At 46.8% G+C, this 23,504-nt stretch overlaps 1 protein-coding gene across 1 annotated transcript in view; it reads left to right on the plus strand.

Annotated features, from left to right (window-relative positions):
- The window catches only part of CFAP46 (cilia and flagella associated protein 46), a 1,487,057-nt gene that overhangs the window by 1,057,371 nt on the left and 406,182 nt on the right, over positions 1 to 23,504 (plus strand). Inside the window, exon 49 of the mRNA XM_078643461.1 lies at positions 11,258 to 11,439. Within this exon, the coding sequence (XP_078499587.1) occupies positions 11,258 to 11,439 (182 nt within the window). The remainder of the gene's footprint in view (positions 1 to 11,257; positions 11,440 to 23,504) is intronic.

Genomic DNA, 23,504 nt, shown 5'->3' on the forward strand with positions numbered 1-23,504 from the left:
AATCACATGATGTTTGATGTTGGTTTGATACTTGTTGTCTTGAAAATCTAATAAAGAAAATGTTCTCTTCTGCCAGTCTATTGCTGAGAACAGTCTATGCACTTTACTGTTTGGGCTGATATATGGCTGTCCTCTGGGACATAGCTAGCGAGAGTTTGTTGGTTTTCCCAGATTACTTTAGAGCCTTTCTGGCTAAAACCATTCAGGATGCCCTTGATGCGTCCAAAAACGTGATTCTTGCTGGCCTTGATACTGCTGATGTCGGGGAAGGGTGACACCAGTGTGGTGCTCTGAGACGATGCATTGATGAGCTCCAGAGAATTTTCTAAAATATCCAGGCCTCCTTCATGGGTGTACCCTGGATATGTAATTCAAAGGCTTCTACTTGTTCTTCAAAAATCTGATTCTGCTTTGGAACATTTCAAAGACAGTAGAGCCACAGAACTCTTTCTGGGTTTTTTGACCCTTGCCAAACAGTTTCCCCATTGGTTTAGGAATTTTCAAGGTTACTACAGGGGGCGGCAAATAGACAACACCAGTCTCCCCAGTAATTGCTTCAATCACACCAGTCCTTTCAAGGTTGGAATTGTGGATCTGGATGGTAATGTGCAGAACATCAGCCTTTCCAGTTCCCTTCCTTTGCGGCAACAGCCATCATATGCTTGCTTTTAGTTGCACACAACCGCCCTGCATTTTCTCCCAGATTGGCAATCCATCAGTTCTGACATTTTGGACCTTTAACTCATTCAGTCTGGCTATGCCCTACTCTCTCTTTCTGCTCTGCCAACCCTTCTCCCCTATATAAAAGCAAATCTCAGTGCCCCTCAGGTGGTCATGAAAGTAATGAGGGTGCTTGCTGCTCATCTTGAGAGGTTGGGGATACCGGTTTTCCTTTAGGACTGGCTGTTCTCGTGGAGAAGCGTGGCTCAGTGGTTAGAGGCGGCAGACCCGGAAGCTGAGATCGGCTGTGAACCAGGGTTCGATTCCCCGCCTCGGCGGGTCTCGTGCTAAAAAATTCCACGGACTCGACAATTCTCGCTCCGGTGCCTACTTGACTCACGGGGTCACACTCTGCGACTCTGGGCAATAGCTTGCTTAATCTCCACTACGGCCCCTCGTGGCGGGATGCCTGGCTTTCACCTTGTGGATACCCTGCCGGGGTATCTCACAGGGGAATACCAGGACGGGTTCCCTAAGCAAGCGCCTTGATGCCTTCGGGTGATACGTGCGCTATATAAGTCGCAATACAGTTAGTAGTAGACAACTTCCAGATGACGCAAACCTCCTTGGATCGCTGAAGTTCATCAATCAGCCAAAGTCACACCTGACTCCTTCTCAGAGTTCACAGTGGTGACCGATGTATCACTTCTGTGATGGGGCGGCCACATGGGGAGGCGGAGATCAGAGGCCTCCGGTCTCCGGCGGAGTCCGGGCTCCACATCAACCTTCTGGAGCTTCAGGCAATTCGTCTTGCACGCAAACCATTCCTTCCCTCTGTCCGGGGAAGAGTAGTGCAGGTGTCACGGACAACACAACCGCCATGTGGTACTGCAAAAAACAAGGCGGGGTGGGGTCGTGGACCCTATGTCAAGAGGCCCTCTGCCTCTGGACATGTGTGGAACATCAGGGCATATCCCTGGTGGTTCAACACCTGGCAGGTTAGCTGAACTCCAGAGCGGACAAACTCAGCCGCAGGTGCATGAAGGATCACAAATGGCGTCTTAACTCGGAGGTGGTGCAAGGTCTCTTTCAACAGTGGGTAGAGCCGTGGTTAGATCTATTCACCACCGAAGAGAATGCTCAATGTCAGCAATTCTGCACATTGGAATTTCCAAGGAGGCACTTGCTGGGCGATGCGTTTCGTCGCAAGTGGAATTGCGGTCTTCTATATGCCTTTCCGCCTATAGCACTTCTGCCCAGAGTGCTGAAGAAGATCAGGCGCGACCGGTCATTCTTGTGGCTCCGGATTGGGCACAAAGAATTTGGCATCCTGAGCTATTACACATGGCCATTGTTGCTCCGATCCGATTGCTTCTTCGTCAGGATCTTCTTTCACAGCAGCAAGGGACTGCTTTCCACCGAAGCCTCCACCTTCTTGCGTGGAGATTGAGGAGCGACAGTTGACAGCTTTCGACCTTCCTCCCGAAGTCTGTGATGTTATCTTGGCAGCCAGGCGTCCCTCCACTAAGACGGTATATGCCTGCAGATGGAACAAATTTGGGGCATGGTGCACAGCAAAGACTGTGGATCCCCTTTCTGCCCCTCTTTCTGAGATTCTCTTGTTCCTCCTTTCTTTGGCCCAGCAGGACTCTGCTCTGGGCACTCTAAAGGGCCACCTTCAATTTCAGGCTTTCTTAGGCTTCCTGATCAGCCTTCTCTTGTCACGTCCCCTGTTGTAAATCGCTTCCTTAAGGGCTTTTCTCATCTTTTTCCTCCTGTTCCCTTCGTAATGCCCCAGTGCGACTTGAACATGGTTGTGCATATCTTATAGGCGCTCCCTTGGAGCCACGACATAACTGTCCTCTAAGGCTTCTGACTTTAAAAACTGCCTTTCTGGTGGGCATCAACTCTGCGCGCAGTGAATGAGCTCCAAGCTCTTTCTTCTAAACCTACTTTTCTGGCTGTTCATCTGGACAAGGTTGTCCTTCGAACTCATCCTTCCTTCCTTCCCAAAGTGGTTACTTCTTTCCACATTGGACATACCACCACTTTGCCCACCTTCTTTCCGCCTCCGCATCCTTCCAAAGAAGAAGAGAGGCTCCACCGTCTGGATCCAAAACGTGTACTTTCATTTTATTTGGATCGCACAAAAGAATTCCGGGTGGATGACCAGCTCTTTGTTGGCTACATGGGCACCAAAAAAGATTGGGCCGTGCACAAGCTTACCATTTCTAAATGCGTTGTGCATCAAAGCTTGTTATTCCTTGGCAAAGAAGGAGCCTCAAGTGGGGTTACACGCCCATTCCAACAGGGCTACGGCAGCTACCATTGCTTTGGGACATGGAGCCCGCCTATTGACATCTGTCAGGCAGCTACGTGGGCATCGCTGCACACGTTCACAAAACACTACTGCCTGGACAGCCAAGTCCGGAGAGACTGCGTCTTTGGCCGTTCTGTTCTCCAGGACTTTCTGGTGTGAACTTGGTTGCTGGGGTATCTATTCTAAGGTAAGGAATATATAACTAATTGTTTCTTTCAGATGAACGAGTTACTTACCTTCGGTAATGATATATCTGTAAGAGACTTAGATTAGTTTTAGATTCCTTACCACCCCACCCATCCTCCCCGTTCTGCAAACTGATTTCTAGGGTTAAGGACTTCCATTCAGGGCCCTAATTTTGTGCACCAGTGGTCGGTGTCTTGCATGGCTCTGTGCTTCTGGCATGGAAAGTTGTGAACAGAGCTGACCTCAGCGCGCGAAGGCGTCGTCTAAGTAGCTACCGCAACATCATTCCAGTGACCACGACGCCAACGACGTACGTGGAGCCAATCGATGCCACCTTTCGACGCGCCGGGGTACTGCTGAAAAAAAACTTTCCAGATCCAGTCTCACGCCTGGGGGGAATTCTAAGGTAAGGAATCTATAACTAATCTATGTCTCTTACCGATATATCGTTACCAAAGGTAAGTAACTTGTTCGTTCAGGGCCTTCCCTCCATTGCAATTTGTCTAGGACATTTGGACTAAAATCCTGAAAATTATGCCTCATCCCTGAATCTCGGAGGGAGTGGCTCAGACGTTTCCTGGCCTTTCAGCCTTTTGGGTCTCAGAGAGAGTAGCTCTGAGGTTTTTAGCCTACTGCATTCTCCTTGTGGACTACACACCAGATAGAATAGTCGTCCCTCCACTGGAAGCTGAAGTTCTAGTAAGCCCACTATCGAAGCTCAAAGAAGAGTGTGCACGATCTGCAATGGTGGCTACTCAACCGCAATTGAACCCACAGCATTCCCCTTACTAACCCACATAGAGCTGAAAGTAGTGACAGATGCATCACTGGTAGGTTGGGGAGGCCATCTGGTAGAGGTCAGGATCAGAGGACTTTGGTCTCGTGTGAAGACTCAACTCCGTGTCAGTTTGTTGGAGTTGAGGGTGATTTGCTTGGCATTGAAGGTCTTTCTGCTAACCATATAGGGGAATAGTTACAAGAAACCTTCTACTAGTAAGGTTCATTTTGCGATTTGTACATTTATTTTCATTCTTTACAAATAATCCTGTTTCCAAACAAGGACTTACTTTAACAATTCCCAGTATCGACTTTAGAATGGGTGCTCTTATTTAGTGATGGCACAGTGAAAGTGATGAAGTGAATTAATAGTGTGTAAGTGCTATCCATAATGCAAGTAAATAAAGGTGACTGGTGGGGACATTATCATGCAACATACAACACTCAAGGTAAAAGTGCTGAAATCCTCAATTACATTTATAAACAGTCCACTGTAGAGAGTGTCAACATTTCGACCCAGAATACAAAATTCTTCAGAAAATGGTGATCCTCAGGATGTAATAATGTAGGAGATATGACAAGGATCTGAGATGTGTGTGACAGTAAGCATGGGGGCACATTATCAGGCTCGCATCAGATGTGGACAAGCAGTTATGGTTAGTGACCACCACTGTCATTATACGGTGCAGTTATTATGTCTCTCAATGATGAGTTGGACAAAAGCCACCAAAATTATTAAAGTGGTAGGAGAATCAATTGATTTATGGTTCACAGCGTGCTCGATCAATAAGGCTTGAGGAGTGAGGGATTATTCCTCAAGGATAAAGTCTCAAATGTAATGACAGTCTGGGGTGCCCTCATGAATCGAGAGGCAGTTTTAACGGATTATGAATCACGCATCCATGATGCCGGACTTTGACAGTCGAATGATGGGTAATGTGAGGCAAAATAAACCTTGCTAGTAGAAGGTTTCTCGGAACTATTGCCTTGGAAGTCAAGGGCTACACTACCCCAATAGGGAAATTTGTGTTGCTAATAATTTTCCTACCCAGGTCCCCGGGTTATTGGGCTGCCCCTTTTTCCTAGAAACACAACACAACCATCAAAGGAAGGCCAGTGCAGGTGCTCATGGACAACACCACGTCATACTTCAACAAGTAGTATGGAGTGGGGTTCTGGATCAAAAACGTCTATGCCTCTGAAAGCGGCTGGAATGCAAAGGGATTTTTCTGAGGGTGAACAATCTTACAGTAACATTAAACGCGAGGCCAGATGAACTGAACCGCTGATGCCTAGCAATCATGAATGGCAGTAGCACCCTTTTAGAATAGAACTGTTTATGTTTATGCAGCGCTTCCCGTAAATTAGCATGCGCTGCCCCATTTTCTATCTAGCCGCCATTTTAGGCTGTTCGAAACTGATCTAGTTCCCTTCTTAGAAATGCTCCACATTACTCGACATTAGACTTGTTTTTGTATTGAGTGCACTGTTCTTATTAGTGCATACATTTCCCACTAGATAGAGGCCCTCTCCCACTTGTCTAGTGGCGGGAGCAGGGTGATATGACCTTGAGCTGTATTAGGTGGTGTGAGATATGAGAATCGAAACTTATTTTTTGTATTTCACTGTCCAGATGCATCTGCTTGGAAAATTCCACTGTGGGCGTGCCTTCGCCCGGTTGTGAAACATACATATTGTATCTTTATGCTTGGTGATGTCAGTCCCCTCTGTAGCACTCCTAGCGACTGGGCAGACCAGGCTCCACTCTGAGTGTATCTGAATAAATAATTCTTGTTTTTTATTCTCTACTGTCTGACGGACTCTTTATTTAGTACCGAAGGCTGAGAGGTGATCTTAGTGACCTGGGTGGCTCAAATCGGGTCAGTTCCTTCAACCTACATGTGGTACAGCCATCTCCCATCAGTGGGGCGAATGCTGACTCATTCTTTTCGCCACCACCAAGAATGTGCAATGTTAGTACATCTGCACTTTTGACTTTCCTCAGCAGGTTTTGTTGAGCAAGGCTTTCTGTTTAGAGTGGAGCTCAGGACTACTGTATGCCACCCAACACTATTTCCCCTACCTGAGTTCTGAAGATCACGAACAACTGGGCCCAACTCATCCTAGTGGCACTGGATTGAGCTAGGCGAGTGTGTAGTATCTAGAGCTCCTGGGCTTGAGCATCTGCCCTCCGATCAGGCTGCCGCTCCAGGAGGAGCTTCAGTCGCAGCAGCCGGGCAGGGTTTTGCACCTGGGCCTTTACAACTTCTTGCTTGGAAATTGAGTGGCTATTCTTATCCTCCTTCAACTTGCATGCTGAGATTATTGATTTTATCTTGGCAGCAGGGTGTTCCATTCTCAAAAACCAGTGTACGCCAGCTGTTGGGGCAAATTTAAGGATTTTTGCTGTACCCAACAAATTGATGCTTAACAGGCAAAGTTGTCTAAAGTTTTATTGTTTGTTCTATTCCCCAGTCCAGCAAGGACTTGCTTTGGACTCCATTAAGGCATTTTTACAGTGGTTGGAACAGCCTACATTTTTCAAATCACCCATTGTGATGAGGTTTAGAAAGGTTTGCACCACCAAAACCCTCTGTGATGCCCCACTGGCACTTGAACTTTGTCCTGACTTGCTTGCTGTACCCCTTTTGATCTAATTCACAGTTCCCTTGAGACATCTGACCTTAAATACAAGCTTTCTCAGCCATACTATCGGCTAGATGTAAGAGTGAACTTCAAGTTCTCTGTTTCAAATCACCTTCTGCCACCACCTTTCCTGATTTTTAGTTTAATCTGTTCATTAATGTTTTTTTAAGTATACATGTTACGATACAGACATATAATATATTCCGTAGAATCAGCCGGCTCTATATTACAAATTATACCTTGCATTGAGTGAGTAGGTATACAAACAATGGCTATACCAGTCAAAATCATGTAGCATAATAATATACAATTAACACAACCATTGTACAACAATATTCAGAGCTAGTCACTTGTTCAATACATTTCCATAGTATATTTGTATATTAAGAATCCACAGGTATTCCTCCTATACAATGTTCTATTATCTCCGTCCGGCTTTACTGTGAAGCCCCATCTAACAGGCAATTTATTAGGTCTGTAACAGTAAATCGATTATCTTCCAGCTAACAGAGGGGAAAAACCAAAAGGAAAGAAGGGAGGTTGAGAGAGGAAGGGAAAGAGTCACATCCACCACCACACCCCCATCCATCTCGACCCAGCTGCATTAATCACAATATCAGATTATTGTACATTGATCCATTGTATGTAAGTATTATGTGCATTATTGAACATATTATGCCACCACCTTTCCTGATAAGTTGGTTTGAAGGACCTGGGTTTCATTTCTGCCCAAAGTAACCACTCCTTTTCATATCAATGAGGCTATCATCATTTCAGTATTCTTTGTTCCACCTCATCCATCTAAGGAGGAATAGAGACTCCATTGTTCAGAGCCTAAAAAGCCATTGCGTTTCTATATCGATCATACCAAAGAACATCAAGTGGGTGATCAGTTCTTTGTAGGGTTTTCCAGAGGAAAGAAGGGAAAAGTAGTGCAAAAATGTACCATCTGATGGATTGTTCTTTTGTTAAAGATCATCCACTTATTGGCAAAACAAAAGCCTAGAGAAGGCTTGCAGGCTTGTTCCACCAGGGCCAAAGGTGCTATCACAGTTTTACCACTCTGAGTGCCTCTGCTGGACATCTATCAGGCAGCTATGTTAGATTTGGTACACACATTCACAAAGCACCACTGCCTTGACAGTCAGGTCTATCGAGAGGGGCATTTTGCTTGCTTGTTCCTACAGAACGTTTTTGGTCTAAACCAGTTCACAGATCCACCATCTTGGAAGTTACTGTGATGGTATCTATTACACAAGATGAGGAGTCTATTGTTAGAACTATCCATCAGAAGAAGTTACTTACCTTTGGTAGCAATCTTTTAGGTGGAAGCTCTAACCACAGACTCCTCATTGACCCTCCCATCTTCCCGTTCTGTGACTTTTTAACCAGAAAAAAGAATCCAATCTAGAGATTTGCACACTTGACTTACAGATCTACTGATGAGCTCTGGGTCTGAGGGAAGGGACTATCAAGAAAGCGACTGAAGTCAGTTAGCATGGTTGGCACTTATATGCGGCTCTGCTGGTCACTTCCAGAGCGAAACAATGTCTGCGCAGAGATGCATGATGCCTGATGCCTGCGAGGGGCGCACAGGAGAACTGCTATGAACATTTCCGGATCCAGTCTAACGCCTGGAGATTATTCCCAATGTGTGGTTAAATAGGTTGTTATCCACTAGAAAGATTGTTACTAAAGGTAAGTAAATTGTTAATTGTTTGCCCTTCCTTTGCAGTAGCATCCACTGCAGTTTTAATCAAAGTTAGAAGCCGCTGGGATTGATATAGCTTCATCCAAAAATACGAATGCCTTCTAATAAACATTGCCGCTAAGGTTAGGCTGACTATATTACAATTTACAACCTTTTCACACTAAATTAGCTATGTGCTTCGAATTAGGTTTTGAAAGAACAGACACACAATTGAATTGTTAACCTCCAGGCTGCTTAAAAGAGTTGGAATTCATCTCATCACTGCCCAGGGTGCCAAAAGGATGAGTCCTGCTATGGCTGCAAAACTCTCTGGTGCATGTTCTAGAGGGCTTCTCAACTTCATTCCCCCACTTCGGGCTGCAGTGGAAGACATTTTTTTAATATACTTGCACAGTGCCCTGATGTAATAAATATTAATACTGTAAGCAGCTGGAGCCTTTCAGCTCCAGTCGCTTTCAGTGCAAGTGATGCTGTGGGGCACAGCTGTCTTCATCGAGTATCTGTCTCAATGGGAGAGGTATCGTTAGGGGGGATTTTCTTCCAGGAATAGTTGCAGGAGAGCAATCCCTGAGCAGGAATCCACCAGTAGACCACCAGGCGATATGAGCACCTGCTACCAAAGGGCCGGGCTCCTCCGCACCCGTTGCCTTAACAATCTTTCTTCCTCCCTGCACCTATGTTGGTAAATCTTTTACCTGTGGATGGCAGAGTAGATGATGTTTACCCCAATCTGTCTGCTCTTCAGGCGGAGAGGTCAGAAAATCCAGTGGACACTATGGAGTGTAAAATTAATCTATAGGGTACGTGCCGGCCCTTCACAAATGAGTGGAACTGTCATGCCTATAGCACTAACTGTCCTTCTACCTCTTGGGTGGGGGGTGAAGAGTTTGACCTAAATTTGCTGGTTCAAGGGGGATGTAAATCACCACTAATAACCAGGAAGCTGCCCCCACCCCTTACTCTCCCCAAGGCACAAGCTACTCCCACTCACCCAAGCACTATACGTCTTTAAGTCCATTTGGGGAGGCAGATTGGTATTTAACCCAACATCTACTTTCCAAAGACGGACAGAAATCACCATGTGGCACCAGGGATCTGTAAAACAAATACAATTGCTATGTGAGGGCCATATTGGCATGTGGCTGCGCATCCCACCTATTGCCCTATTAGGCCTTCAAACCCGCAGGCAGTTTAACCCATTAAGTCTGCTGCACAGGGACAAAAATTACCACTGGACACAAGGAGCTTAAAAAAGTGATACATTGGTTGGGGATATTGCCCCTACTAGATTGCAGTCATATGTAAAAAACTGAAGTACTCTACATTTAATTTGACAAACAATAAGGCAACTCATGAGTAGTAGTTGGTGACCAAGAAGCTAAATACAACCTTTGAATTATATATATGAACTGCATTATTAGATATTTCTTTTCTGAGTTTAGGGCTAATGATGCATTTAAAATATTATCTTATTCCTAAATCTTCATTTCTGTTAGTTGGGTGATAGTATGTTGCTCTAGATTTCACGTGGCGTGAAATTATGGAGTAATAACAGGCCTGCAGTCAAAGCTGAAAAATAGTGCATAAGAAATACATTAGAAAAAGTATCTATGTTAGTAAAAGTGTCGGAGACTCTTCTAGATGAAGGATGTGTCACTGAAATATGCACGTTGATCCAGTTTTGTGCAATAAACGCTTCTGACATTTTCTATAGTTATAAAACCCCTTAAATCTATTGAAGCTTAATGACGATAAGACAGAGGTCATGATCGTGGGTAAGAACGACTCTCTGTGGGGTTCTAGACACTGGCCGGAGTACCTTGGGATCCTGCCCTCCTCGTCTCCTTTGGTGAAAAATCTGGGCGTTCTCATGGATAATACACTCTTCATGAAATCACAAGTGGCTAGAGTCACTGCGACTTGCTTTGCCGTTCTCAGATAGCTGAAAAAGATTATTTGACTGATCCCTTTAGCAGCGCAAAGAAAGGTCATCCAGGCCCTAATCATATCCAGACTAGGCAATTGTAACGTGTTGTACCTAGGCACTGTCATGACCCTGGTTCAGGGCCTTCAGGTGGTGCGAAATGGGACCTCTAGGCTGCTCTTTCGCTTAAAAAAATCTGCCTCAGCCTCCTATCTGCTTCAGAAACTGCATTGGTTGAGTATCAACAAGCGCATTGAGTTTAAAGCATTGTGCTTTATGTTTAAAGCCAAACATGGCTTAGGACCTCGCTACATTCACCAACTGGTGGGTCCCTACCAGTCGACTCACTCCCTAAGATCTTCAAATCAAACACTGTTCTCTGTACCGAGGTGTCGTTTAACCCACATGAAAGGCCGCGTATTTGCATATCTGGACCCTAAACTGTGGAACTCTCTCCCCTCAGCTTTAAGGAATTGTAATTCAGTCCTGAGCGTTCGTAAGGGTCTGAAAACCTGGGTATTTTATCTTATTGCATCAAACCTGTGCAATATCTTGGGTTGGGAAACTCTCTGCGTGCATTACAAATTGCATAACGATCATTGTAACCCTAGATATTTTTATCACTATATTGAAAGCTGCTCATTTCTGGAACTGTTGTAGGTTGTAGGCTTACCTTGCTCTTCACTGTCTCAATTCATGAGATTGTTTTAACACCAAACGTACAAACGTTTACATATCTATGCATATATGTGTGTGTGTGTTTATATGTGTGTGCATGTATGTGAATTAATCTAAGACTTTCTTATACTGCTTGTTTACTTTTTGTTATCGGTCATAGTTTGCTGGAAACTAGATCGTAATAAATTATAGTAAGATTCTATTGGAGATTTATCATATAAGAAAATCATTGCTAGCTAGTGAATCACTTGCATAAGCATATGAAAAGACACGTTAGACAGAACCTGTGTTGTGCATGACTTGTATACTTTTGGTTGTTTTCAAGTACTGACACGTATTTTGCTTGTTGTATTAGTGAAATCTAAGGTTGCTTTTTGTGCCGTGGATTCCAAACTGCTTGTGGATTTGCTGGACAAGATGCAACAGTACAAACAGGAAGTAATGCAAGACCTCCTAAAAAAGCAATATCAACGAAGTATTAGTATTAAGAAGGCTGTATTTGAGAAAATGGAAGCTGTGGACCAGATTGGCTTTTTGGTAATCTATAAATATGTGTTGCTACTAATTAAATGTTTAGATCTCACTTTAAAGGGCATTGGTTTTCAAAATACTTTTGAACGCTTATCATTACATTGGAAATGAAAGTTCTGTTGCACTGTATATTTAGCGTGTTCTTGGTTTCTTCACAGAGAACATTCTTAATGATTGCAGTTGTTTAACGTATTCTTTAATAATTGGGTTTGGTTCCGCATCTTCAACATTTAATTTTACATTTAGCTAAATCAAAACGTAATACAAATAAGAAACCTATTAAACAATGTTAGAAAGTGTAAATAGTTTGTAAATCGGGCAAGAGAAGATTGGTAAATGGAAAGAATTGTCACTGGGTAAGACAATGATCGTCATATTTAATCAGGGATCGACACTTCCACATTCCCCAAAGAAACCTACTGTTGGTGAAAAATAATTTATTTGATAAAAAGAATATATGTCCTGCTGTAATTCAAAGTCCACGGATTTGTCAATTATGTTCAATAGAATTGTTTCCTACTAATTTGTTGCGGACCTATGTCTCAGCTATATCAGACGACTAGGTAGTGTAAGAAACCTCCATATCCCTCAACAGGACTGCCGCTCCCTACTTTTAGAAACTAAGGGGCATATTACCAACAAGGAGCGATAATTATCGCAAAATAGGCTTAGCGACAATTTTTTTATCGCTGCCTATCGCTGGATATGTTAGCGGAGAAAACATGCTATTAGCAACGTTTTTCCCCAATGTGCTAAAATATCCAGCGATAGCAGCGAAATGCGTGAATATCGCTGAGAATACAGCGATATTCACGCATTAGCGACTAAATGCTCTTAGCCATGTTATCCACCTCCCTTTGGATAACATGGCTAAGAACTGGGCTGGTCAGGTGTTAGTATTTGGAGATATTCGCGCTTAGCACGAATATTTCCATCGCTACGCCTGCCTTGCTAATAGGCGATAGCGACGTTAGCGACTGCTTTCAGTCACTAACTGGTTGGGTACGCCCACTTTGCATGTCATTAGCGATAAACATCGCTGACATGCAAAGCGGGCCCCAAACCGCTCGCTATCGCCTAAAAGCTGTCGCTAACATCAGTTAGCGACAGCTTGCTAATAGGGCGATAGAATTATCGCCGCTTAGCGGCCGAAAACGGCTGCTAAAGCGCCGATAATTGACTATCGCCCTGCTTGATAATATGCCCCTAAAATTGAGAGACCTATTTGTAGGAACGACATAGGCACAAAAGTGACGTAACAGCTCGCAAGGCATTTAGAAAGGAACAAAACCAAGCCGCGGAAAATATGAACAGCAGCAGCATTACCAAGGAAGGCTATTGTGAGCCCTTGGGCATGAAATGAGCTACATGTGACAGTTAAAAAATAATAAATATAATATGGAGTGACAGTAAATTTAGGTGTGTGTCAGTGGCTAGCCAGAAAGAGGGCCACCCTCGATGTCAAAGTTCCAGCCGGAAAACAGGATGTGAGGTTATCCTTATTTTCAAGAGAAGGCACATATACTAAGAGGTGTTTCGCTGGACAGAAATCTTTATTTATTGGATCAAAGGAGGCTATGAGAGCGAGAAATAGGGCCTAAGGGTTTAGGGTTAAGGGATGATATTAGGAAGAGGACTACAGGCTCCTAAGTTTTCTTTGAAATGTTTTGGAGTGTATGAGCTGGAAAATCCAGCAACAATGTGGTGCGCCTATACTGTTGTTGCACCATCCTTGCTGTATGTTTCTTGGTCAGTCCTCTCAGGAGATTTCCTTAATTGACAAATTACATTACTGCTGTAGTGGTTTTTTGTGGTTTCTCTACAAGGCTTCGTGCCCTTGTGAAAAGAATAGACTCTAAGCAGGTAAAAGTGTTAGAGCTGCCTGTGGATTGGCCTGTTCTTGTTAGACGCTTGCTGTGGGTTGTATGTGGCTGCCTGCTGAAGATTTGGGCTAGCTGTGTAATACTCCAGTCTATGTTCTAATGTTGCACTCTTGTTACTGGAAAAGATAAAGAGGTAAGGTTGGTTTTCCAAAAGTTCATATTTAACATCCCAATTTAAGGGCTTGTTTAGAGTTTGGTGTTAATGGAAAATCTGTACCATTTGTTCAGGAAGCACTTAATCTGAAGCAGAACTCACTAGTGGAATTCCCTCCTCAATCCTGTCTGTATAGTGTAGGAGCTTACTCCCACTGATTCCCCATATGCACTTCCTTAACGAATTGGAGGATGTTCCTTTACATGCCAAATCTGAAGTAGAGCTTATATTTGTTGGAGTTATTTATGTAGGGTTTTAACTGGTGCTTGTAGACAACGGTATTACTATTCGGGGTGGATATTTGTTCACCACAAATAATAAAGTTACAAGCATGTTAGGTCCAGGCAAAGTTTTCAATAATTTACACCTGAGCTCAAATCTAAATAGTTATGGCACAGAACAAACAGGCTTAACTTATAGAAAATGTGTAAAGTGTTTAAAAGTACCAAAACAGCAACAAAAAAAGTCAAAATCACAACACAATAAAAGTCCCTCTCCAATTTATAAAAATAGAGTAAAGGTTAACGTACAAAAATGTCACCAAATCAACAAAATCCAACAAGTGGAACCCGGAGATCCAATTTTTTTAAGATTTAACATAGAAACTGTTAAGAAAAAGTCAAGCGGCAATCAGTAGTCACTGTTCGCTGGTGACCAGGACCTAGGCGAGATTTTAGGCTGACTGTGGTGGAACACAGGTCAGATATGCCAATCAAGTTCGTCCGGGCAAAGATTTTTCTCTAGGCCTTAATCTCTGAAACGGAGGTCAAAATCAGAACAAACTAGAATGCTGTATATCAGGAAATCCTCTTGAAACCACATAGCCATTGAACGAGGTCCCACTGAAGCTCTTGGTTTTGGTGAAGAAAGCTCTAAGTAGGAAAAGTTCAAATTTATCACCCAGAGACGTCCTCTTGTCAGCCTGAATTCTATGTTTTGACGTAGTCGCTTTTCGGAATTTAGATTTTTTTTTTTGTTTGCAGAGTTTTATATAGCGCGAACTAGACCCGAACCGAATCAGGTATCAGAGCGCTTTACATAGCACCAGTTACGTTACATGAGGACACACTTTCATTTTTTTTTTTAGGCACGGGGAGATTAAGTGATTTGCCCAGAATCCCAGGAGGTTTTTTGGCGTCGTTACCGAGACTCAACCCCAGATCCCCAGGTCCGAGGTCGAGCGCCTTAGCCGTTAGGCCAACCCCTCTCCCCACTAGGCAAGACTGCATCCAGTGAGTTCCACAAGGCTAGATACCTTCTCATCGATGGCCCCGGAAAAGGATTTGCTGCTAGAGAGATTCTCCAGGTGGGAGAAACCAGTTTCTTCAGCCCAGCAAAGTTGTAACTTGGCCAAGCTCTGTAGGTTGGTTCTGATCTTCTGATGGCTCGAAGTCCATAGACATTTCTAAGTCACAACTTTTCATTGATTGTAGAGATGTCTGCACTTAGGAGTCACGTCTCACAACAGCAAAGGCCATCAACAGTGTCCAGTCTATGTCCTGTTGTATCTGATCAGTGTTAGAAGCGGCTGTCTCTAGTTGGCAGAGGTATACACTTCTGACAAATAGGGACACACCTTTTCTAGTCAGGGCAAGGGGATCACACACTTAGATAACCCCTGCTCACCCCCTTGGTAGCTTGGCAAAGCAGACAGGCTTATCTCAGAGGCAGTGCGTTAAGCATTTATGACCACATACAGTAATAAAGTGAATACACTACAAATGGACACGACACAGTAGTATTATAACAATAAGGATTTTTATATAAGGCTTAGCACAAGACCAAATAACGACAAGAATATACCACAATCTTAATAAATACTCTTGGAAGGAAAAATAATAGTTCAAGCGTAGTTTCTTCTTAGCACAAAGTCTTTAGTATCAAAAGCAACTCTTCTTCTCTAAAATACAGTTCTTGGCAACAATGTAACCCACACGGGAGTCACACGACGTCGAGGCAAAGTTAGTCCAAAGGTTCGGCGTCGACCGCGAGGAGCGCTACGTCGAGCCCGGAGTCGCACAGACCCCCACAACACAGTACCTTGGAAAAGTGAAGCACTCGATGATCAGCGGCGTCGAGATGTCCGGCGTCGCGTCTTCGGCGTCGATCGGGCCTCGGAGTCGGGGCGATCTGCAGCGGCGTCGACCGAAGTCAGGCAGGAGCAGCGCTCACGAGGTGAAGCAGGATACGGCGTCGTCGATGTCGATGTTGCAAGAGTGAGCAGCGCTCACGGCGTCGAGAGGGCTCGAAGTCGATGCGATCAGCAGCGGTGCAGACACGAGGTCACTTGGAGCTGGAGCCGAACTCACTACTCACTGGCGTTGTTGCTGGCGTTGATCGGGCCCCGCGGCTGGCGTCGAGGAAGCGGGACACTGGAGCCGTTACTCACGATGTCGAGCTGGATTCGGCTGCGTCCGTCGGCGTCGAGATTGCTGGATTCTTTCAGAGGTGCTGGATTCACAATTTCCAGCAAACAGCATTTTAAGCAGATGAAGTCCTTTAGCCCTGTGACTTCAACAGGAGACTGGCACTCTTCCAGCCCTTGGAGATTTTCTTAGCAAAGATTGAGAGTACACACACAGTTCCTCTCTCCTGGTTCCTTGGCAAAAATAAAGAAGCAATGCAGGATTCCCCCAACAAACAGCACTCTGGCAGAAGGGGTAGGCAGTCCTTAGATCAGCAGGCTTCTTGTCCTTGGTTCAGGTTTCCTTGTCAGAAGTGATCTAAATTCTTGGTTCAGGGGTCCTTCTCTTATACCCCTTTTTGGCTTTGATCCCTTTGTCCATGCAGGGGAATTTCCCCCCATCTTGGGTTTGTTGTGGGTGTTGCCAGGCCGAAGCACCTGGCCTATTCACTGTGCAGGGCAGAGTCTTCAGCCGCCCAGCAGGAGCGGAGCCAGCATTGTCACTGGCAGGGGCAGGGCCATCAGTTGCCCGGCAGGAGGTGGGCCAGGAAAGTCCCAGGCAGGCACAGAGTCATCAGTCGCCTGGCAGGGGGGCGGAGCCAGCATTGTATCAGGCAGGGCAGGCTACCAGGAGCTACTCTTCCCCTACTCTCAATGCAAATGCCCCACTCACCCCACACTGACTCATTCAGACCTCTGGAGCCACCCAGCTCCTGTCACACGCACACCAGAACCAGCAGAGACCGGTAGACAGTTAGACAAGAAAATAGCTACTTTCTAAAAGTGCTATTTTCAAACACAGAGTCCAAAAACCATCCACACAAACGGATGCGTTATTAAACCCTGAGTTCAGGGATACCAAACTCGACATTGCACCATGCTCCCCGAGCCCGCTAGGATTATAGCATTAATAATCCTGGCAGCCCATTCTAACTTATGGAGAGCAGGTTACCTTACAATAGTGAAAAACGAATATGGCTGTAATTCACTATTAGGACATGCCAACCTTGTCAGGCTTGTCCTACCTTATGCTTACAATGCACCCTGCCCTTGGGCCTACCATAGGGGTGACTAACATGAAGTTAAGGGAAGGTTTAGGGACTGGCAAGTAGGTGTACTTGCGCAGTCCTCGTGGCAGTCAGACTGCACGTGGTCTAGCAATGGCAGACCGGTAGACATACTTTTACTAGGCCGCTCTTGTGGGTGGCACAACATGTGCTGCAAGCCCACTAGCAGCATTTGTATTTACAAGCCCTGGCACTCCTGGTGCACTCTACTAGGGACTGACAGTAAACCAAATAAGCCAAACATGGAGTCCAATCAATACATCAATTTCACATAGGGAGCACTTGCACTGTGGCACTGATCAGCAGTTGCACAGTGCCCAAAGCATTTACCAGCAAAAACATCGTAAACAGAGGAGGCAAACAGAAAAAATGGAGGAGAGACTCATGCCAATGATGCCAGGTCTAACACGTGTCCCCTCCAGCTGAAATGTGGGGAGAACTACCCTTACCCTAGGGAGTCCTCATCACTAAGGCGGAAAAATCTGGACAGACCATCAGCATTGGCGTGATCTGTGCCAGGGCGGTGTTCCACCGTGAAGTCCATCCCCTGTAGGGAAATGGACCACCTCAACAGCTTTGGATTCTCACCCCTCATCTGCATCAACCATCTGAGGGGCCTGTGGTCTGTCTGAACCCGGAAGTGAGTCCCAAACAGGTAGGGTCTTAGCTTCTTCAGCGCCAAGACCACAGCAAATGCTTCTCTCTCTATCGCACTCCGCCTCTGTTCCCTGGGAAGTAACCTCCTACTGATGAAAGCTACAGGTAAGTCTCGGCCCTCTTCATTCACCTGAGCTAGAACAGCCCCCACGCCATGCTCTGAAGCGTCCGTCTGGACAACAAATTCTTTAGAAAAGTCGGGTGCCTGGAGTATGGGTGCTGTGCACATTGCAGTTTTCAGGGTGTCAAAGGCCGTCTGACAGGCGTCAGTCCAGATCACAAGTCGTGGCTGCTTCCTGGAAGTCAGCGAAGTCAAGGGGTGCACAATGTTACCATAATCCTTGACGAACCTCCTGTAATAACCCGTGAGACCCAAGAAGGCTCTCACCTGAGTCTGGGTTTTGGGCGGTGCCCATGCCAGGATGGTATCAATCTTGGGTTGCAGGGGGGCCACCTTGCCGCTCCCTACTTGGTGCCCCAAGTACACCACTGAACCCTGCCCAATCTGGCACTTGCTGGCTTTGATTGTGAGGCCTGCTCTGCGCAGGGCCAACAACACTTCCTGGAGGTGGTGCAAGTGTTCCTCCCAGCTGGCGCTGAACACTGCGATGTCGTCCAGGTAGGCGGCACTGAAATCCTCCAGTCCAGCCAAGACCTGGTTGACCAACCTCTGGAAGGTGGCAGGGGCATTCTTCATCCCAAAGGGCATAACCCGGAACTGGTAGTGCCCATCTGGTGTGGAGAATGCTGACCTCTCTTTTGCCCCATCAGTCAAGGCGATCTGCCAGTACCCAGACGTTAAATCAAACGTACTAAGGTACCGGGCAGCCCCCAACCGATCTATGAGCTCATCAGCTCTGGGGATGGGGTGCGCGTCAGTCTTTGTGACTGAATTGAGTGCTCGGTAATCCACACAGAACCGAAGTTCCGGTGAAGCACCAGGCGCTGCAGCCTTTGGGACCAAGACCACTGGGCTGGCCCAAGGACTGCTAGAGGACTCAACCACCCCTAAGGCAAACATTTTGGAGACCTCCTCCTTGATGTATGCTCTGACCTTGTCAGTCACTCTGTAAGCCTTGTGCTTCACAGGAGTGCTGTCCCCGGTGTCCACATCATGGACACACCACTGCGTGACACCAGGAATCAAGGAGAACAGATCAGGGAATTGTCCCAACAGTTGGCGACAATCCTGCTGCTGCTCAGGGGTCAGTATGTCAGAGAGGACAACACCATCCACTGACCCATCTTGCTCTTTTGCATACAGGAGGTCAGGAAGAGGCTCACTCTCCTCCTCCATTCCAGCATCTGTAGCTAGGAGCATGCCCACTTCGGACCTTTCTAAGTGGGGCTTTAAACGGTTGACATGCAGGACTCGCAAGGGGTTCCTGGGAGACTTCAAGTCCACCATGTAGGTGACATCGCTCTTTTTCTCCACAACCTCAAATGGTCCAGTCCACCTGTCCTTGAGCGCACAAGGTTCCACAGGGGACATGACCCAAACTTTCTGTCCAGGCTGAAGCTCTACCAGAGTGGCCTTCTGGTCGTACCACCGCTTCATCTCCTCCTGGCTGGCCTCCAGATTTGCCTGAGCAAGATCTCTGAAGCGCCTGGTCTGGTTCCTAAAGGCCAGCATGTAACTGTATACATCCTGGGGAGGTTTCCTGGGAGATTGCTCCCAGCCTTCTTTGACCAGACTCAAAGGTCCTCTTACCGGGTGTCCATACAAGAGCTCAAAGGGGCTGAACCCTAGAGACTTCTGCGGCACCTCACGGTAAGCAAACAACAGGCATGGCAAGAGGACGTCCCATTTACGCCTCATTGGTTCTTCAAGACCCATAATCATGCCTTTAAGGGTACGGTTGAATCTCTCAACCAACCCATTACCTTGAGGGTGGTAAGGAGTGGTGAACTTGTAAGTTACCCCACACTCCTTCCACAAAGACTTCATATAGTTGGAAATGAAGTTGGTGCCCCGGTCTGACACCACCTCTCTGGGGAACCCCATTCGGGAGAAAACACCCATCAGTGCCCGACCCACCACGGGGGCCGTCACCGTTCTGAGAGGGATGGCTTCCGGGTACCGTGTGGCATGGTCCACCAAGACCAGGATGAACCTGTGGCCCAGGGCTGTCTTGGGGTCCAGGGGCCCAACAATGTCAATCCCCACCCGGTCAAAGGGGATACTGACCACGGGAAAAGGTTGGAGGGGAGCCTTCTGCTTCCGCCCGCTTTTCCCACTTGCCTGGCAAGTTTGACAGGTCTTGCAATGGATATCTGTATCCCTTCTCATCTGAGGCCAATAAAAATGGGTGAAAAGCCTGTCATAGGTCTTGTCCTGCCCCAGATGTCCAGCTAAAGGAACGTCATGAGCCAAACCCAGTAGGAAGGCTCTGAAGCGCTGGGGTACCACCAGCACACGGGCTGACCCAGGCTCAGCAGCCTTAGGCTCGCTATACAGGAGGTCGTTCTCCCAGTAAACAAAATGTGACCCTGACTGATCACCTGAGGTTTGGGCTGAGGCCTGCTGCCTCATACCCACAAGAGAAGGGCACACTTTCTGTTCTGCACAGAATTCCTCCCTGGAGGGACCACCATCCTGCTGCCAATGGGTCAGCTCGGCAGGTCTCCCAGTTCAGCAACTTGTTCACCTGTGGGTTCCAGGGCATGCCCCTCAAGGCCTGCCTCCTCCTGGACCACGGGAACTACGGGGGACGGTTTCCCGCGCCCCCTGCCTCTTCTCTTCACAGCTGGGTCCTGGGCCATACTTTCAGGCTCCAGAACCCCATCAACACCCTTACTTGCTGTCATGGATCGAGTGGTTGCACACACCCACTCTGGCACACCCAACATTTTCAAATGTGTCTCCCTCTCCACCTTAGCCCAAGGGGAGTCTTCCAAATCATTGCCCAGGAGACAATCAACAGGCATGGCGGGCCTTACAGCAACTTGAAGAGTACCTGAAACTCCCCCCCATTCAAAGGAAACTTGAGCTACCTCACACTCTCTCAGGGAGTTGTCAGCAGCTATCACAGGGTAGAATGCGTGGGGAACAACCTGCTCTCTGGACACCAAGTGACACTTGACAGCTGTCACACTCGCTCCGGTGTCTCTGAGAGCTTCCACTCTATGGCCATTAATGGTCACCCACTGCCTATATTTCTTAGTGTTACTAGGCAGAGGGGGTGGAGGGACCAATTCCATGTCTCCTAGAGAGACCAGGGACATCTCTGCGGGACCCTCCCCACCATGGGCAACCATCTCCTCCCCTCCCAGGGCTACACTCGCCAACTGACGGGGGGCGGCACGTGGTGGTGCACTGGGTGGTGCACTAGAGTTCTTCAAGGGACACTGGGGATCATAAAACCGGTGTCCCACCTGCTTACAAGCGAAGCAGGTCATTGGGCCCCTACGAACAGGTCTACCTGTCGGGGGCCTCTGATTTCTTCTCTGGGGGAGGCTGGGAACCCTTCCCTTGGTTCCCTTGGGGATTACTTTGGGGCCCTTTCTGGAACTCCCTCTGTTTACCCTTGTCCCCCCCACTCTTCTGCTGGGGACCCTGCCCACCTTTGGCTGAGTCTCCCACTGGACCCTTGTGGACCCTGGTACTGACCCAGCGGTCCGCCTCCTCAGCAAGTTTTCTAGGGTTAGATATCTTGCTATCAATAAGGTGCTGGCGCAGCTCTGGAAAACAGTTATTAGACAAGTGCTCCCAAGCAAACAAATCATAAAGAGCATCATAACTTTCCACTTTGCTGCCCTTTACCCAACCATCCATGGCTCTGCAAAAATATGACACATATTCCACCCACGTGGTACCAGGCAACTTCTTACATTCTCTAAAGGCCTGTCTGTACTTTTCTGGGGTTAGGCCATACCTTAACATTAAAGCATCCTTCATATGAGCATAAGACATCCTATCCTCAACAGGCATGTCTAACAGGGTATCTCTTCCCTCATTCACAAAGCGACCCCACAACCCCGCTCCCCAATCCTTCTCAGGGACCCGGTGGGCCAACAATGCTAACTCATATGCTTTAAACCATTGACCAATATCTTCATTCTTCTGAAAATCTTTGATCACATCTTTGGGAAAATAAAACCTACTTTCTGCAGGCACAGATGGGATGCTGCCACCAGAGGGATTCAATTCTAACTCTTTAGCTTTGAGCTCCAACTCCCTCATCCTGGTATCACGCTCAAAAGCTAACTTCTCTCTTTCAAACTCTAACCTTTTGATCTCCATATCAGCTTCTCTCCTGCCTCTTGCATTCTCTATTTCCAACTGCCCATTTATCTTAAGTTTTTCCATTTCCATGTTGTAAGCTCGCTCTTTCTCCCTTTCTTCTCTTTCTTCAGGAGAAAGACCCTTGGAGGAAACACTGCTGCCAGGAGGGGATGTGGGCCCATTCACTGGCACCTCCTCCTCCCCTTCCCCTGTCGGTACCACCACCGGATCAGAGGGATCTCTGGCCTCTAACCAGGCCTGCAATGCTTTGAGATAATCTGGCCTCCTTGAAATGCCTGTGGTAGGAACTTGCAACTGCTTGCAAAAGGATTTCAGCTTCTTTAACGGATAGTCGTTCATCTTACTCCTATCAAATTCCTCCTCAACAACAGGTGTAGTGCCTCCAGCATTACTCATGGTCAAAACTGGCAGTTTCAAAAATCAAGCTTCAGGAAAGCGGAGAACAAAAATAGAATATCCAACCAAGTAGATTGTGAATGCGCTCTGGCCTGCTTTCACTATGTAGCGTACACTAATCACTGCACATGGGTCATAAATGCAAAGTTCAAATCCTCACCGCTGACCCACCAATGTTAGAAGCGGCTGTCTCTAGTTGGCAGAGGTATACACTTCTGACAAATAGGGACACACCTTTTCTAGTCAGGGCAAGGGGATCACACACTTAGATAACCCCTGCTCACCCCCTTGGTAGCTTGGCAAAGCAGACAGGCTTATCTCAGAGGCAGTGCGTTAAGCATTTATGACCACATACAGTAATAAAGTGAATACACTACAAATGGACACGACACAGTAGTATTATAAAAATAAGGATTTTTATATAAGGCTTAGCACAAGACCAAATAACGACAAAAATATACCACAATCTTAATAAATACTCTTGGAAGGAAAAATAATAGTTCAAGCGTAGTTTCTTCTTAGCACAAAGTTTTTAGTATCAAAAGCAACTCTTCTTCTCTAAAACACAGTTCTTGGCAACAATGTAACCCACACGGGAGTCACACGACGTCGAGGCAAAGTTAGTCCAAAGGTTCGGCGTCGACCGCGAGGAGCGCTACGTCGAGCCCGGAGTCGCACAGACCCCCACAACACAGTACCTTGGAAAAGTGAAGCACTCGATGATCAGCGGCGTCGAGATGTCCGGCGTCGCGTCTTCGGCGTCGATCGGGCCTCGGAGTCGGGGCGATCTGCAGCGGCGTCGACCGAAGTCAGGCAGGAGCAGCGCTCACGAGGTGAAGCAGGATACGGCATCGTCGATGTCGATGTTGCAAGAGTGAGCAGCGCTCACGGCGTCGAGAGGGCTCGAAGTCGATGCGATCAGCAGCGGTGCAGACACGAGGTCACTTGGAGCTGGTGCCGAACTCACTACTAACTGGCGCTGTTGCTGGCGTCGATCGGGCCCAGCGGCCGGCGTCGAGGAAGCGGGACACTGGAGCCGTTACTCACGATGTCGAGCTGGATTCGGCGGCGGCCGTCGGCGTCGAGATTGCTGGATTCTTTCAGAGGTGCTGGATTCACAATTTCCAGCAAACAGCACTTTAAGCAGATGAAGTCCTTTAGCCCTGTGACTTCAACAGGAGACTGGCACTCTTCCAGCCCTTGGAGATTTTCTTAGCAAAGATTGAGAGTACATACACAGTTCCTCTCTCCTGGTTCCTTGGCA

Source organism: Lissotriton helveticus, chromosome 5_1, assembly GCF_964261635.1.
Source record: "Lissotriton helveticus chromosome 5_1, aLisHel1.1, whole genome shotgun sequence".
NCBI lineage: Eukaryota > Metazoa > Chordata > Amphibia > Caudata > Salamandridae > Lissotriton > Lissotriton helveticus.